The 17464-nt window shown below is 35.1% G+C and overlaps 1 protein-coding gene across 2 annotated transcripts in view; it reads right to left on the minus strand.

The window, feature by feature from the left end:
- The window catches only part of LOC136027613 (hemicentin-2-like), a 140437-nt gene that overhangs the window by 54417 nt on the left and 68556 nt on the right, over positions 1-17464 (minus strand). For both annotated transcript variants that reach the window (XM_065705028.1, XM_065705029.1), the window contains exon 9: positions 2367-2554. In XM_065705028.1, the coding sequence (XP_065561100.1) occupies positions 2367-2554 (188 nt within the window). The remainder of the gene's footprint in view (positions 1-2366; positions 2555-17464) is intronic.

Genomic DNA, 17464 nt, shown 5'->3' on the forward strand with positions numbered 1-17464 from the left:
TCAGTTTGGATATATAGGTTCAAAACCAAAATAATGTTTATCTTTATGTGCATCCTCAGGGATAATATGGTTTGGTTCAACTGTGATGGTCATATCACGATAATGTATCACAATTCAGGAGCTGTAGTAAGCGCATGAAGCTGGAAATGTATTTGATATTGTAATATGCTGATGATTTGCATATGAATATTCTCTGAAAGTTTCAACTTAATACCCAAATCAACTCTTGAGATACGGTATTTTGACAATTTGATCCATGGATAGATCCTCTCACGTAACCCTCTACTCTCGACCCCCACCAGAAAAAATCCCCCTGAAAACGTCTTTATACTTCCAAATAACCAATACTATATGTAAACAATGAGCAGTTCTTAACTTGCAGTCCTTTCCCTGGAGATAGTTGGGGATTAAGTCGTCCTCAAAGACATAGCTATTAGATTTTTTCACTATGCTGAACAAAATGACTTACTCAAAATTTTGATCCGGTGACTTGGGCAAAAATGAGCGTTGGAGGGGGCCTAGCTGCTGTCCAAGTTTTTGGTCACTTAAAAAGGGCACTAGAGCTTTTAATTTCTGTTCAAATATGCCCTGATGTACATTCTACTGGGTAGATACAATCACCCCTGGGAAAAAAAAACACGCTTCCATGATCTTTCTTCTGGCAAATAAATACAAAATTCCTCATTTCTGGAGATAGGAGCTTAAAACTTCAACAGTAGAATTCTCTGAGACGCTGAATCTGATGGTGTGATTTTCATTAAGATTCTATGATTTTAGGGGGATTTCCCTCATTTTTCGAAAATGAGGCAAATTTTCTCAGGCTCGTAACTTTTGATGAGCAAGACTAATCTTGATGAAACTTATATATTAAAACAAGAATAAAAATCCAATTCTTTTCATATATCTATTGGTATAAAAGTGTCATTTTTAGAGTTTTGGTTACTATTGAGCCGGTTCGCTCCTTACTTATAGTTCGTTACCACGAACTGTTTGATACCATGCTCACTTCTCGCCATTTTCGCTTTTTTAAATATTTCTTATAGCCAGCAACAAAAAAAAGAACTGACATAGATGTGCTGAGAATTATGAGTGATTAGTTGCATTTGACACAATGCCAGCGCTACTTGTGGGACATTTGTCTCTGCATCAGCATTCTATATATAATGTCTGTTGCGAATAGAATATAGTTAATTTATACAAAGTATGTATATTTTTCTCACAAATTAGAATTTTTTGTGCACCTAGAATAGCCCCCCTTTTGCCCCCCCCCAATAGAGATACTCTAGCTACGCCCCTGGATACAGACAAAAAAGGGTTTTTGGCTGATGAAAAAGGAAACAGTCAGAGCCTGAATGAGCTGCATGCAGCTAAAATAGATCTACATATTTGGAATATATAGATGGAATAAATAGCTAACCAGGATGGCCCCTTTCGAGGTCTTAAAGAGGGACAGTAAAAATATGTTTTGTGAAACTAGGAAATGGACAGAAATGACAAGTCTTAAACAAGGGATGCCCCGGGTCATGCCCCAAAAGGTTTGACTAATAGCATTAATAACATAAAAAGTTTAAATAAAAACTAGTTTTAAGTAAATTGTAAGATATTTAATTGAAGATAGTAATGTATTGAGAGAGGTAATATATAAAGGAAGATCAATATGTTTCCAGTTATACTTATTAATCCAGTTAGAATTGAGTGTAAAAATATATCGTGTGAATCTAGGAAATGAACAGAAATTATAAGTCTTAAAACCACAGATACAGTTTAAAGAAAAAAGGATGAGGAGGTTTGAACGATTCGCAAAAGAAAATTCGTAAATCATTAGCAAAACATGAAAATACAAGAAAATATGGTACAATTTAATAGACACTGGTTTTGAATCATTAACACCATAACATTTATGTTCAAAAAGTTTACAAAAGATGCAATAAAAGAAATTCCAGATTGTGAGGCTTATGCATTTTTTATTCAGATTCCAAATAGCATTAATATCCTAGCATAACGAAATTATCGAATAAATAAATAAAAAAAAATATCTAAAGATATATTTCAACTTCTGAGCGTCAAGTAGCTTCACTCTATTCTTTTTTTTTGAATTAAAAATAATTAAAAGCACTATTAGAAAAAGTGCCTGATAGAACAGGATTATTTCATTTGTGGTTGTACAAGGGAGCTCAAGCGAAAGGAAAAAAAGCTTGAATCCCCATTCTTTACCTGTGTAAATGATGAATTTTTCTTGGAATAATAAAACGCTTTTCTAGAAAAATAATTGTTTTAGACAATAGCCCTCTCCTAGAGCCCTTACAGTGAGCTTATTGGCCCTAAACAATTTCTGCAGTTGACACTATAATATCAGAAATACTTACAGTGCTTAACGGCTCAGCTACAAATCGACCTTTACCAGTTCCTGCTTCGAGGGTGTCAGCCTCATTTATTTCCCACATCGTAGTTTGCGGAATCGGATCTGAACAAAAAGCACCAAATAATGTTGCATCCTGTCCTCTCTCAACTAAAACTGTTTGACTTGCTACTAAATTAAGCGCCTTTGGTGGACCTGTAATTTTCGTATAATTTAACTAATGCACATTCATTATTAGATATTTTCAGCGAAAAATTGTTGATCAAAATTGTTGATCAAAAAAGAGCAGAGACATGTGAGACGGCTTTAAGCACCGGGGCCCACCAAAATAAAAATGATTTTAACCCACCAGACTCTTCTTACGTCTATTCATGCCTGAAAACCACGATTTCTAAATATTTTCTTTCTGTTGTTTCACAGTTAAGAAGTTTTTGTGGCAGGACAACATTTTACTCAGTGTTGCTCACATTGAACCGTAAATTTAAATAGATAAAACTATTTAGTCAATTTTTACCCGTTTTTTCGTCTGTAAAAATCAAAATATTAACCTACATCTTATTAACCTATTTGCGTCACATATTTCAATTTTTTTTCACTGATTTTTTATTATCTAGAACCCACTACTACTTTAAACTAAAGAACTGACAAGGAAGGGCTTTTTATTTAAAATGATTATTTTTTCTCTCTCTTTCTTTTAAAGATAATTATGGTTGTGTTATTTTTCCACGTTACTAAATTAAACAATCAGATTTCATTTTCACTGTCCTTAATATTTTAACAGAATGCATTGATCAAGACAGAGATGACTGTGGCTGCTATAATGTCTTTTTTAGGAAGATTGTGTATAACAGCTATTCCGAGATCCAGAACACAGTATTACCCTCTCAAAAACTGTCCTTTAGGCTTCAGTTAAGAGTTATGTTCTTTCATTTGCTATACGACAAATGTGTCAATCTAAGGAAATGTAGGAGGTGGGAGCAATGTATTTTTTAACATTAGATTTGCTAGGGTTTGATTTTGTTACCTCTTCAATTTATTCAATAGTAATAACAAAAAGGTATTTTAATAAAACAAAAAAAAAGAGTTTGTCAAAATCTAGAGGCAAAAGACCCCCCCCCCCCACTGCTCCCCTCCCTTCCCTCCTAAGTGACGCCTCTTTATCCAACATAAGTTCAGGATCGATATTTGCCTATTTAGTCAGCAGTGGTAAACGAAAAACTACCCAAATGTACCAAATTTCAGGTAAACAATAAGTTTGATCAAATCCAAAAGAAACACAAGTGTTTTGCTTGTATTTCAAGATTGTATGTATGACATGATGAGTCATAGTGACAAAATTTAATAACAGTTGCCAAACAATTAGGGGCATGCATCTTTGCCCCCTTCTCCTCCCCCAAAAAATTAAGAAATGAAACAAGGGTCTTCATAATTTTCTTTCAATTCATCTGTTCTTCAGAAAGCTTTGCCAACCTGAAAATTTGAGCCCCCCCCCCCCAAATACACACAAAAATACGCTCACATACTTAGGCCGTTGTACCCTTGACAAGACAAAATAAAAATAAATTGGGCAAATTCGTGATAACAAACTGGAAGTAAAGAATAATATGGTCTATAGTAGCCGAAACTACAAAAATCGAAATTATGATAAGAAAAATAATATAACTAAAGAATATCCTTTAAAGCTGCAGAATTTAGTAAACAAGAAATTAGTAGTCCAAATTCATTTAAAAGTAAAGTGTCATTTTTTTCTACTTCCCAGAATAAATTAAAATCTTATAGCGCAAAATTTTTTATTAATATTTACTTTATTTGGATATAAAAGGGTTCTTTAAAGTAATTTTGTTTATTTTTTTAACTTTATTTTAAAGATTTTTAGGAAATTTCCACCCTTCCGTAGCTAAAAATTGTTTTATGCATATACTTGTTATATTCATATAACTATTCAATGATCTTTAAACACTTATATCTGCTTAAGGACAAACAATTCTTTCTCGTAGTACTTAAGGACAAGACCGCACTACATCTTAGAAATAACCACTTTCACATCCTCAGCTCTCAAAAGATATATGATCCTCCATCCCCGATCAATGTCTTAAGCTCAAATTTTAAAACAGACGAAGTTGAAAGTCTTTTTTTATTTGTCTGTAATTCTATTGTCTGTCATTCATAATTAAAATCAAAAGAGAGGAGAGAGATGAAGGGGGATATAGGGAATGAAAAAGTGTAAGGAGTCAAGAATCAAAGGCAACACCAAACCTGATTCAGTCCTGCTTAAAATCATCTCTGTCACAGTTTCATAAACATGACTTGCTGATTTAACCAGTGATGAAAGAAAATCACGTTCAATTCTTATCAACAGACCAATTCATACTTGTAACTACTCCCTACTTAGAATTCATTATACCCCGCTATCAATATACCAGTTGAGATAATCTATCACGCCGACAATGACAAGGTATGCACCAAGTCAGCGGTATTTTACACGAAGGTGTTAATATTATGATCGACGCAAACGATTCTTCAAATGTGTTCTATTCACCATAACATTCCCCCACACATACAAAGTGCCAAGGCAAATGATATATGCAGATTAGCTTACTCGTCATTATTCCTGCGATTAACTTTTGAAGAAGCCATCCAATTTGTTTTGTGCCGAGTCAATCGTTACTGGCCTAACCAAGTAAACCACTAACTAACTAAGTAATGAAAAAAATAATAATAATAAATGATTTGTGATTCAGAATATACACTGACACGTGACTAATAAAATAGATACAAAAAAACTCATTATTGATTTTGCCTTCTAAATTTACTAATTGATCACTAATGAAAAAATCTGACTAGTGATCGAGAATCAGAATCAAGACAAAAAATTTACTAATGATTTGGCCCTTCAGAATCACTAATGAATCACTAGTAAAAAAAAATCACTAATGATTTAGCCTTTGCAAAAATAGAAAGTGATTGATTTTATCTTAATCAAATGGTATATAAAGCAATAAAACCACCTGAAAAAATTGGACTAGCAGCAGTGAGATCCAAAATTCAATAATACACGATCATCATGGTGATTTTGTTAAAAATTTAGAATTAAAACCAAAAATACTTTCTACAACAAAATATAAATTAACTTGGATAAGACATAGGAATTTAATTTAAATGTAATCTAACAAACACCTGAAAAATACTTGGAATTCTCATAGCAAAACAACTGTGTATATTCAGTACTACTAAAATGTGTTGTGAGATGCTTCTAACCCTAACCTTTTTAAAGAGGTGCGAGGGAGGTTAGAAACCTTTGCATAACTGACCTCAGTTAGTTTCTAAAATATATTGGTTGAAGACATTTAGCAAGAAAATCAAACCCAAATAATTTAAGTAATATTATCTTAAACAAAACAAGCCCTTAATGAAAGTCTTCAGAACCCAAAAAATGTTCAAGCGGCGAAATCTCTAAGTTTATCAAACAGTTCGTAATAGAGAACTCCAACTAAGGAGTGACGCGGCTCAATAGTAACCGATAGCCTAAAAAATAGAGTTTTGGTAACAATAGATGTATCAAAGAATTGAATTTTTCTGCTATTAAATAAAAAAAAACATGTTTTTTCAACTGAAAGTAAGGAGCGACATTAAAACTTAAAACGAACAGAAATTACTTCGTATATGAAAGGGGCTGCTTCATCATCAACGCCCCGCTCCTTACGCTAAAGATTGACTCTTTCTCTCAGCTCTTCTGTTTAAAACAGTAAAAAACTTTAGCGTAAAGAGCGGGGCGTTGATGAGGAAGCAGCTCCTTTCATATACGGAATAATTTCTGTTCGCTTTAAGTTTTAATCTCGCTCCTTACATTCAGTTAAAAAAAACCTTTTTTTTATTTAATTTCCGAACGCTTTTGAATTAATACATGTTCCGATTTTGGCTCTCCACAAATTTAATTTCAAAAATTTTACTTCTGAACCACTATTTAATTTCTGAACATTTTTGAATCAATGCATGTTTTGATTTTGGCTCTCCACAGAGGAAAAATTAAAACGAAATTTGTATATTTAATTTTTTTTTTTTGGCTAAATGGCTCTCTCATAATTTTGATCGAATGATTTTGATAAAAAAAATGAGTGGGCGAGGAACCCTAGTTGCCCTCCACTTTTTTGGTTAATTAAAAAGGCAACTAGAACTTTTAATTTTTTACGAATCTTTTTATTAGTAAAAGATATAATTTTGTCCCAATTCATTAAGAATGACCCCTGAATCACAAAAGCCGTAGAATAAATAGTTGGCATTACCAAAAACAATTTAGCGTAAAGAGCGAGGTATAAGGAGGAGGTGAGCCTCTCATATGGGTAATAATTTCTGTTCGTTTTAAGTTTTAATGCTGCTCCTTACTTCCAGCTGAAAAACACTTTCACATTTATTTTTTCATTGTTTTTTTTTTTAAGTAATGCAAGTAAATACTGCGCTCCCTTCATGGAAATTTTCTTCCCCCATGACAAATTCCTCGATGGAAAGCTCCTCCAGCATATCCCCCTGTTCTCAACCCCTCCCCCAACCAAAAAATCCTCCTGAAAACGCCTGTACATTTCCCAATAACCATTACTATATGTAAGCAGTACTAAGTTTGTAACTTGTAGCCCCTCCCACGGGGACTGTGGGGGAGTAAGTCGTTCCCAAAGACATAATTATAAGGTTTTTTGACGACGCTGAATAAAATGGCTATCTCAGAATTTGGTCCGTTGACTTTGGGAAAATATTTAGCGTGGGAGGGGGCCTAGGCACCCTCAAAATTTTTTTGGTCACTTAAAAAGGGCACTACAACTTTTCATTTCCGTTAGAATGAGCCCTCTCGCAACATTCTAGGACAACTGGGTCGATACGATCACCCCTGGGAAAAAAAAAACAAACAAAAAAAACAAAAAACAAACAAACGAATAAACACGCATCCGTGATCTGCCTTCTGGCAAAAAACACCAAATTCCACATTTCTGTAGATAAGAGCTTGAACTTCTACAAAAGGGTTCTCCGACGCGCTGAATCTGATGGTGTAATTGTCGTAAAGATTCTATGACTTTTAGGGGGTGTTTCCACCAATTTTCTAAAATGAGGCAAATGTTCTCTGGCTCGTAACTTTTGATGGGTATGACTAAACTTGATGAAACTTATATATTTGAAATCAGCATTAACATGCAATTCTTTTGATGTAGCTTTTGATATCAAAATTCCATTTTTTATAGTTTTGGTTACTATTGAGCCGGGTCGCTCCTTACTACAGTTTGTTACCAGGAACTGTTTGATTGCAAATATATATTAAAAGACTAACGTTGGACTGAAATTGGACTATGAAAGACTGAAATTGGAGAGTGTCGACACTCACCAGTGAATGTCTGAAATTACTTTTTTTCTCCTTGGATTTAGTTAGTTTTGCTAGCAGTCGGGTTTTTAAGTTTTATGCAAGATTTGATGGTGACAGTTCAGGTTAAGTTTTTAACCCGTTTCAGATCTATAACCTAATTTAAGCTAGCCAAACCTAACATAAACTTTTACTATCAAACCGTGCATAAGACTGACAAAGCTGACTGGCGAAGCTGATCAAAATTACGATCCTGAAAAAATTGCCCAATTTACTAAAAATTGGGGAAACTCCTCCAAAAAGTCAAACGATCTTAATAAAAATCACTCCATCAGATTCAAAATGTTAATTAAATAATAAAAATAGTTTTTTTTTAACTTAAAGTAAGGAGCGACATTAAAACTTAAAACGAACAGAAATTACTCCATATTTGAAAAAGGCTGCTCCCTCCTCACCGCCCCGCTCTTTACGCTAAAGTTTGACTTTTTCTCTCAACTCTACTTTTTAAAACATTTAAAAAACTTTAGCGTAAAGAGCGGGGCGTTGAAGCGGGAGTAATTTCTGTTCGTTTTAATTTTTAATGTCACTCCTTACTTTCAGTTAAAAGAACTCGTTTTTCTTTTTTAATTTCTGAATGCTTTTGAATTAATGTGTGTTCCGATTTTGGCTCTCCACAAATGAATAATTAAAAGCAAATTTGTATATTAATTTATTTATTTTTGGCTAAATGGCTTTCTCATAGTTCTGATCGGACGATCTTGAGAAAAAAAGGAGCGGGGGAGTAGGCCTAGTTACCCTCCAAGTTTTTGGTTACCTAAAAAGGCAACTACAACTTTTTATTTTCCCAACTTTTTTATTAGTAAAAATTTACGTAACTTACAAATTAAATTTCGTGATGAACTTCTAAATTCAATGTTTTTATAACGTGTATGAGAGGGTTCGCCCCCTTGTCAATGCCTCACTCATTACTCTAAAGCTTAAATTTTGTCCCAATTCCTTAAGAATGGCCACCGAATCACAAAGGCCGTAGAAAAAATAGTTAAAATTAATAACATTACTCTAGCGCAAAGAGTGAGATATTAGAAGGAGGTGAACCCCTCAAATGCGTAATAGTTTTTTTCTTTGTTTAAGTTTTAGTGCTGCTCCTTACTTTCAGTTGAAGAAGCTTTTTCATATTTATTTTTTCATTGCTCTTTAGAAAATGCTAAGACATCCTGCACCCCCTCCATGGAAATTCTCTTCCCCCATGACAACTTCCTTCATGGAAAGTCCCCTGCAAAATCCCCTCCCCTCCCCCTTACTTAAAAAATCCCCCTGAAAGTGTCTGTACACTTCCCAATAACCATTATTATGTATAAACACTGGTCAAAGTTTGTAACTTGCAGCCTCTCCCACGGGGACTCTGGGGGAGTAAGTCGCCAAAGACATAGTTATTAGATTTTTTGACTATGCTGAATAAAAGCTTTTTCAGAATTTTGATCCGGTGACTTTGGGAAAAATGTGCGCGTGAGGGGGCCTAGGTGCCCTCCAATTTTTTTGGTCACTTTAAAACAGCACTAGAAATTTTAATTTCCCTTGGAATGAGCCCTCTCAAGACATTCTCCGACCACTGGGTCGATACGATCACCCCTAGGGAAAGAAAAAAAACATGCATCCGTGATCTGTCTTGTGGCCAAAAATTCAAAATTCCAAATTTTTGTAGATAGGAGCTTAAAACTTCTACTGCAGGGTTCTCTTATACGGTGAATCTGATGGTGTGATTTCGTCTAGATTTTATGACTTTTAAGGGGTGTTTCCCCCTATTTTCTAAAATAAAGCAAATTTTCCCAGGCTAGTAACTTTTGATGGGTAAGATCAAACTTGCTGAAACTTATATGTTTAAAATCAACATTAAAATACAACTATTTTGATGTAACTATTGGTTTCAAAATTCATTTCTTGAGTTTCGGTCACTATTGAGCCGGGTCTTTCCTTATATATAGTTCATTACCATTAACTGTTTGAAAAACCATACTGTGAAGTTCTAAAGCTCCTATTTACGAAAATGTGGAATTTTGCGTTTTTGGCCAGAAGGATGCGTGTTCATTATTTTTTTTTCTGAGGGCGATTCTACCGAACCAGCGATTCTAGAAGATAATTACAAGGCTCATTTAATTGGAAATCAAAACTTCCAGTGCCGTTTTTAAGAGACCAAAAACAGTGGGCTGCAAGTATCCCCCCTCTTATGTCTCTTTCTCCCCAAAGTTATCCGATCAAAATTCTGATATAGCAATTTGATTCAGCATAGTTGAAAGGTCCGATAATTGTGCCTTTGGGGACAACATCACCCTCCCCAAAGTTCCTGGAGAAAAGGCTATCAGTACTAAGTTAAGTAATTTGCCGATTGTTTACATTTAATCTTTGTTATTGGGGTGTATATGGATTTTTTTGGGTGCAAATTTTTACAGGAGGATTTTCCGTTGAGATACTAAGGCAATTTTCCAGGGAGAAATTTTACAGGAAGGGGGGGGGGGGGCAATTACTGGCATTATTTGAAAAATCGTCACGAATTAACTTTTTGAACAAGCTTTTTTTCAACTGAAAATATGGATCAAGATTAAAACGAACAGAAATTATTCCGTATTTGAGTGAGGGTCCCTCTTCCTCAATACCTCGCTCGTCACGCTAAAGTTTGACTTTCTGTACTAATTCTTTAAGAACGAGTTTAAAGAGCGTAGAGAACAAGGTCTTGAGGTGGGTCAGCCCCCCCCCCCCAATACAGAGTAATTTCTGTTCGTTTTAAGTTTCAATGTTGATCTTTACTTTCAGTTGAAAAAAATACCTTTTTTTTAAATTATGAACTGTCACTGATACATGTGCAAAGATCCTCAAAAGGGCACACAAGTCGTCCGGAGAAATTTTCGAAAAACGAAAATTTCTTCGAGAAATAAAGCTTCTAGGGTTAATTTCACTAAATGATGAATTAAAATAAGTTATGAAGGAAGAGCACAGGAGCTTGGCACTTATTCAAGAGTTTTCTTCTGGGGAGAAGTAGGACTAAACTCTCTTGGAGGGAAGGTGACGAGGATTATGCAAACACGGATACAAGATAAAATTCACGAAAAGTATAGTGAAGTAAGAGGAGATTAAAAATTATAAATCTGGGGGTTTTGGGGAGGAGATGGTCACAAAGCCCTCGCCTATTTACATCTCCAAGAGGAAATGTCAAATAATGGTTTCTGTTTAGAGTCATCTCTTGCAATACTGACTTCCCTGACAGTACCCGTAGTCCCGTGATTCCCACATCGGGGCATAGGCCTCACCGGTCGGGTATGGCAGTATTTTGGTGGGTCAGGTGCAAGAAGTGGACCTTTCGGCCTACTATACGCTAGAGCTTTCATTTTGAAAGAAAAATCATGTGAATAAAGTCACATTAATTTGCATTTAAAGAGCAAAAAGAACACATGATATTAGTGTAGTAACGTCATGCATTATATAAAAAGGGGTTATATGCCGACATAATTTATCAGTAATATAAATTATGACTAGAAGACGACCCAAAAAAGCTCCCAAGTTATTGGCCTTTTAAGCTTCCTTCAGGCCAATATGTGTAAAATTTTAAGAAACGAAATTAAATATTGACGAAGGAGAATTACACGCACCCGGATTTTAGAAATGCCAAGGCAACACCAGTTTTTGGCATTACCCAAAAACTATTGGGAGCCACTGCCGTATCGTTAAGTCAGGATTTCCGTACTTTTGACTCAATTTCCTATGAAAATTAATTTATGACCAACTCTCTGATCCTCATTTTAACGTTAAAACTGGATTAAATTTGGTAAGGGGGATTCGGGTTTGGGTCATCTTATACGTAAAATCTTATCCGGCTCAGACTTAGCGTTTATATAAAACTGCAAAAGTGATAATAATCACCTTGTGCACCATAATGTGAAGGTTGGACCCAAAGTTGAGACTTTATATCCAAATGAGACAGGCTACAAATTGTTAAACTTAGGTGAATTAATTTGACGGAGGAATATTTTGATTTTTTCAAAGAAAATTTAATTTGGAAAACTTTTTCCACAACAAAGTTTTCAAAGGAAAGTAAAGAGTTATTTTATACCAAACATAAGCATAACTAACATCAAAAATTTTCAAGCTTAAAACTACCATATATCATGATCAATTATTATTTTAAACCCAAAACGAACATAAATTACATTAAACAGCTAACTCAAACTTAAAACGAATTAAAACTTCGACAAACAGGAGTAGGACTAACGTTCTCTGTGCCTTCTAACGACCAGAACATAATTTGCTCATCACAGGAAATTATCTTTATTTCGAGCTGTGTATTTTTATTTCTCACAACTTCAAAAAAAGAGAAAATCACCACAATAATAAAGATCGGTGAATTTGGATTGAAAGTTCAATAGATACTGTAAATCCAAATACGAACATTCATTCCTAAGAGTATTAATTAAATAAAAAAAAAGGTTTTTCAGCTGAAAGTAAGAAGCAACATTAAAACTTAAAACAAACTGAAATTATGACGAATATGAGGGGGTTCGCCCCCTTGTCAGGGCCTTGCTTTTCACGCTAAAGTTCAAATTTCGTTCCAATTCTTTAAGAATGCCCCCTGAGTCACAAAGGCTGTTTAATTAGAATGAATATCTCTTTCGGAAGTACTAAAAAAAAATTAGCGGAAAGAGCAAGGTATTGACGAGGGGGAAAACCCCCTCATATACGTAATGATTTCTGTTCCTTTTAGGTTTTAATGTTGCTCCTTACTTTCGATTGGAAAAGCTTGTCTTTTTAATTTTAATTTCTGATCTTTTTTTAAATAAGGCTGGGAAATTCGGCGCTTTTCCATGGAAAATATTCCCCTGACCCCCTTCCCACAAGATTCAATCCTAACTGAAAACGTCTGTATACTTCCCAATAACCAATACTAGCCTATATGTAAACAACAGGCAAAGTTCATAACTCGCAGCCCTTCCCAAGGGGAGTCTGGGGATTAAGTAATCCTCAGAGACATACTTAATAAATATTTCGACCATGCTGATCAAATGGCTTTCTCGATTTTGATCGGGTGACTTTAGGAAAAATTGAGCATGGGAGGAGGCCTAGTTGCCCTCCAGTTTTTTGGTCACTTAAAAAGGGGACTAAAAACTTTAATTTCTGTTCGAATGAACCCTCTCGTGATATTCTAGGACCACTGGGTCGACACGGTCACCCCTGGGAAAAAACAAGTAAACACGCATCCGTGATCCTTTTTCTGGCAAAAAATAGAAAATTCCACATTTTTGCAGATAGGAGCTCGAAACCTTTACAGTAGGGTTCTCTGATATGCTGAATCTGATAATGGGATTTTCATTAAGGTTCTGTGACTTTTAGGGGTTATTTCCCTGTCTTTTGTTTAAATGCGAGTTTTCTCAGACTCGTAACTTTGGATGGATAACACTGAACTTGATGAAACTTATATATTTGAAATCAGCATAAAAATTTAATTCTTTTGATGTATCTATCGTTATAAAAATTCTTTTTTTTAGAGTTTCGGTTACTATTGGGCCAGGTCGCACCTTACTTGCAGTTCATTACCACGAACTGTTTGATAATTTTGAATCTATTAAAGTTATAAAAAGAAAAATGCTTAAAATGTATTTTGTTGTCATATATGCAGAAAAATATGTGGGGGAGGGTTGTTTTCATGAGGGTCAAAATAGGGCTGGTAAAAAAAAACTTGGTTCATCTTATTTAGCCTTTAAACATCTGAATTGTAACATGGGTGGCATTTATATTCTCAGAGTTTGACCGCCCATGACATAAAGACAATAGCGTTGAAGTGCTCGGAATGTATGGTTTTATATTTCATCCAAGGATATTCTATTTCCGTATTTATGGATTATTTCTATCCATCCCTAATTCCGGTTTGCTTTCCAAGAGATCTGTGCAGAAAGAAAAAAAAACCTTTAAGTTAGGAAAATAATAGCTATAATGATAGCCATTTGAGAGACCAGAGTATCTCTTAGAAACTATTTCCTAGTACTTTATCTCCCAGTTGCAAACAAGCTGGATTATGTATTACTAGTCTTAGTAACCAGACAGTCTTAGATTAGGAAAAAAATATTCTGGTAAAATGTCCAATGTTGAGACATTCGCATAAAAAGAAAGACGGTCGAGTAATTAGGGCAATAGGTGCCTTTAGCCCCAAGGTTAGCTAAAGGTGCTGTTCGATGTCATTTATGTTTTCTCTGAAAAGAACAGTCAAGTATCGGTATCAAAAATAAAGTGGTACCCCCATTCTGAAACACTAACGGTAAGTAAAAGTATAACACGTGTTTATATTTGAAAAGCTATGACATTTTTCTGACCAAAATAGTAAAGGGAAGCTTTGCCCCTCTCAGGGTTAATTTTGGGTTGGCTCGTGGACTCGCATGGGGTTAAATATATGAATATTACAAGTGAAAACCCTTGTAATTCTTGAAATATATTTTTCTTTGAATAGATCAAAACCCTGTCTTTTTACCTAGAATTTAGCACGATGTCTTGATGTCATATAATGTAAAAGACACGAAAAATTAAGTTCTTGGTGAATTAAATAAAACAAACTTTTTTTTAATTGAAAGTAGGGAGCAACATTAAAAATTAAAACGAACAAAAACTATTATGTATATGAGGCGGTTACCTCCTCCTCATTACCTCACTCTCTACGTTAAAGTTATAATTTTTCACCAATTCTGTAAGAATGGCTCCTGAATCACAAAGGCTGATCGATTAAAATAAAAAAACTCTTTTAAAGTACTGAACGACTTTAGCGTAAAGAGCAAGGTATTTGTAAAGGTCTTCTTCTCCTTCTGCGTTCTCTTCTTTAGAACATTACGGTAGCGTTGGCCTACATTATAGGGTTCGACCGGTGGAGGATATCTAGTATCTCTAACTCTCATAAAGTGTAATAAAAATGTTTATTTACACATATAATACATTAAATGTACACATGACGAGGACAGACACAGAATAAGAACTGACTAAAATAATCTAAAACGTTGGCTTATATACACTGAAACAAGGAAACAAACATTGAAGCATGTGAGAGGAACTGACCTAGTTTAATCTGTCAGTTGCTACAAATACTCAGAATCTATAATACTAATGTAGTCACTCAGGAAGTAGGAATTTCAGAGAACTTAATTATGATTAGGAATTTAATCACACCATCTAACCCACTTTCACTACTTTCAAAGTTTACAGATTTTCCCCCGGGTTTTCAAAATCATTTTTTTCCAAAAAAAAATTATTTTCTATCCTCAAACAAAGGTACACTTAATAAAAACACAAAATAAAATACTGAACAACAAGACACAAGAAAATATTGTCCCAATTGACACTTTATTCATTTCACTTTATATTGTCACGCTCAGTTCGCACAGAATTCGCATAACTACTCCTAATAGAAAAAATTTGTAGAAAAACATTTGAACGTAACAAAAAAACCTTGTGTTTGTCTTCATGAAGATTAACTTGAAGATTTTTACCAAAGCCTTAATTTTTTTTTTTTTCCAAAAATTATTCAGTTCTTTTACTATTCATAATATATCAAAATGAAGTCAATACGCCGTTTGAGAAAAGTCGCTACAATGCTTTCGTTCACCACATTTATTTTTCTATTATTCCTATTTGAAAGGAAGTGTTTCTTCTGTCTTATTAATCATCACGAATTCTATCTACATCCTTCCCTCTATCTACCTGTCTATATCAATCCCTTACTAGTCTCTATATTAGCCCTACTCTATTTATCTCTTAGTACTCTCTATAATAGCCTGGAGGCTTATTGCTTCTTTTCCTGTTACTTCTCCTAAAACTACTTGACTCTCCACTCGATCCTACTTCAACCTCTATCTCCCCTTTATCTAACTCTAAACTAGCCTGACTATGCTCTATTTGAATCTCCTGTTGTTCACCAGAAATGGAGCTATCCTCCCTTATCCCTGAAGTTACTGCTGGAGTCTCCACTGGACGCTGGTATACAGATGATCTTGAATCAACTCTACTAAGTCCACGATTCTCTAACTCTAATTCTACCATTTTTGATTCCTCCGTAGTATGTCTTTTTAATTTCCTCCGTAGTATATCTTTTTAATTTCCTCCGTAGTATATCTTTTTAATTTCCTCCGTAGTATATTTTTTTTTTTTTTTTTTTTTAATTTCCTCCGTAGTATATCTTTTTAATTTCCTCCGTAGTATATCTTTTTAATTTCCTCCGTAGTATATCTTTTTAATTTCCTCCGTAGTATATCTTTTTCATTTCCTCCGTAGTATATCTTTTTAATTTCCTCCGTAGTATATCTTTTTAATTTCCTCCGTAGTATATCTTTTTAATTTCCCAGGCACGGAACTCTTTTCCGCCCTATCGGCTGTTAATATCCCATGTACGGAACTCCTTTCCGCCATGTCAGCCACTAACTCCTGGTCCCTCGGTCGACCGCAGTCCGCCCCTTCACCAGCCTCATCTCTCTCGACACAACGCCTCACTACGTTCAGTGCCATAAAAAACACAACGCCTCACTACGTTCAGTGCCATAAAACATCTCTCTCGACACAACGCCTCACTACGTTCAGTGCCATAAAAGACACAACGCCTCACTACGTTCAGTGCCATAAAACATCTCTCTCTCGACACAACGCCTCACTACGTTCAGTGCCATAAAACAAATTGCTCATCATATTTATTTCCACAAAAATATTTGTCTAAAATATACATCTAACCCTGACATCCTATATAAAAAAAAATCTACCTCTCCCCTGGTCACATTTTACGTCAGACCAGTTCTGACGGAGTCCCTTAATCTGTCCTGTCCAAATTCAGCATCTACGGTTGCTGATAAAATTCCTGCTTTTCTTTAAGAAGTTTATTTTCAGTAGGGGATCCATTACTGACCCAATTACTCTTTGATTCACATTACCCTGGTTGCTGTTGCCCTCCATAGGTATATCTGTTAAATTAACCCCCGAAATATCTCCCATATTTATCCTGGCACTTTCTTTGGCCATTAAATTACCCACAGTTGTCAAAAATGTTACTACAGAATTCGGATTATAATCCCGACTTGTCGAATCAAAATTCAAAGGGGCTTTTAAACCTTTACTTTTTATATCATTCAAAAATAATAAAGCAATATCTCTATCAAATTCAGGATCAGAAGGATCTAAAATTGGAATTGCGCTCATAACTAAAAGAAATTGATTAAGTTAAAGTTGTAAAAACAAGGCAATTTTTACTAAGCACTCCTAACAGATTTCCTGCTCGCGTGCGAACTTAAAATGCATGACTTACAATCATAAATTGTCCTTCGACGTTCTTCACTTTTTTTTCTCTAAAACCGGATTCTGCGGCGGGAACCTGGAGCTGGGACGGCGAAACTGGAACGGCAAAACTGGAACAACTAGAACGGCAAAACTGGAACAACTAGAACGGCAAACTGGAACAAATAGAACGGCAAAACTGGAACAACTAGAACGGCAAAACGGGAACAACTGGAACGGCAAAACTGGAACAACTGGAACGGCAAAACTGGAACTGCAAAACAGGAACAACTGGAACGGCAAAGCTGGTATCCCCAATGACGAAAACAGCAACAGCTCTCAACTTCCGAAGTCAACCGACGACCAGCACACACCAATATCACGGTCGTGCACGAACCGAAGCAGCTCTCAGCGGAAAGTCTCCACGCCCCAACTACAGCTTACAATGACGGAGTCCACCAAATTTTGAAGATAAACAA

The sequence above is a fragment of the Artemia franciscana genome, chromosome 5 (genome assembly GCF_032884065.1).
Source record: "Artemia franciscana chromosome 5, ASM3288406v1, whole genome shotgun sequence".
Lineage (NCBI taxonomy): Eukaryota > Metazoa > Arthropoda > Branchiopoda > Anostraca > Artemiidae > Artemia > Artemia franciscana.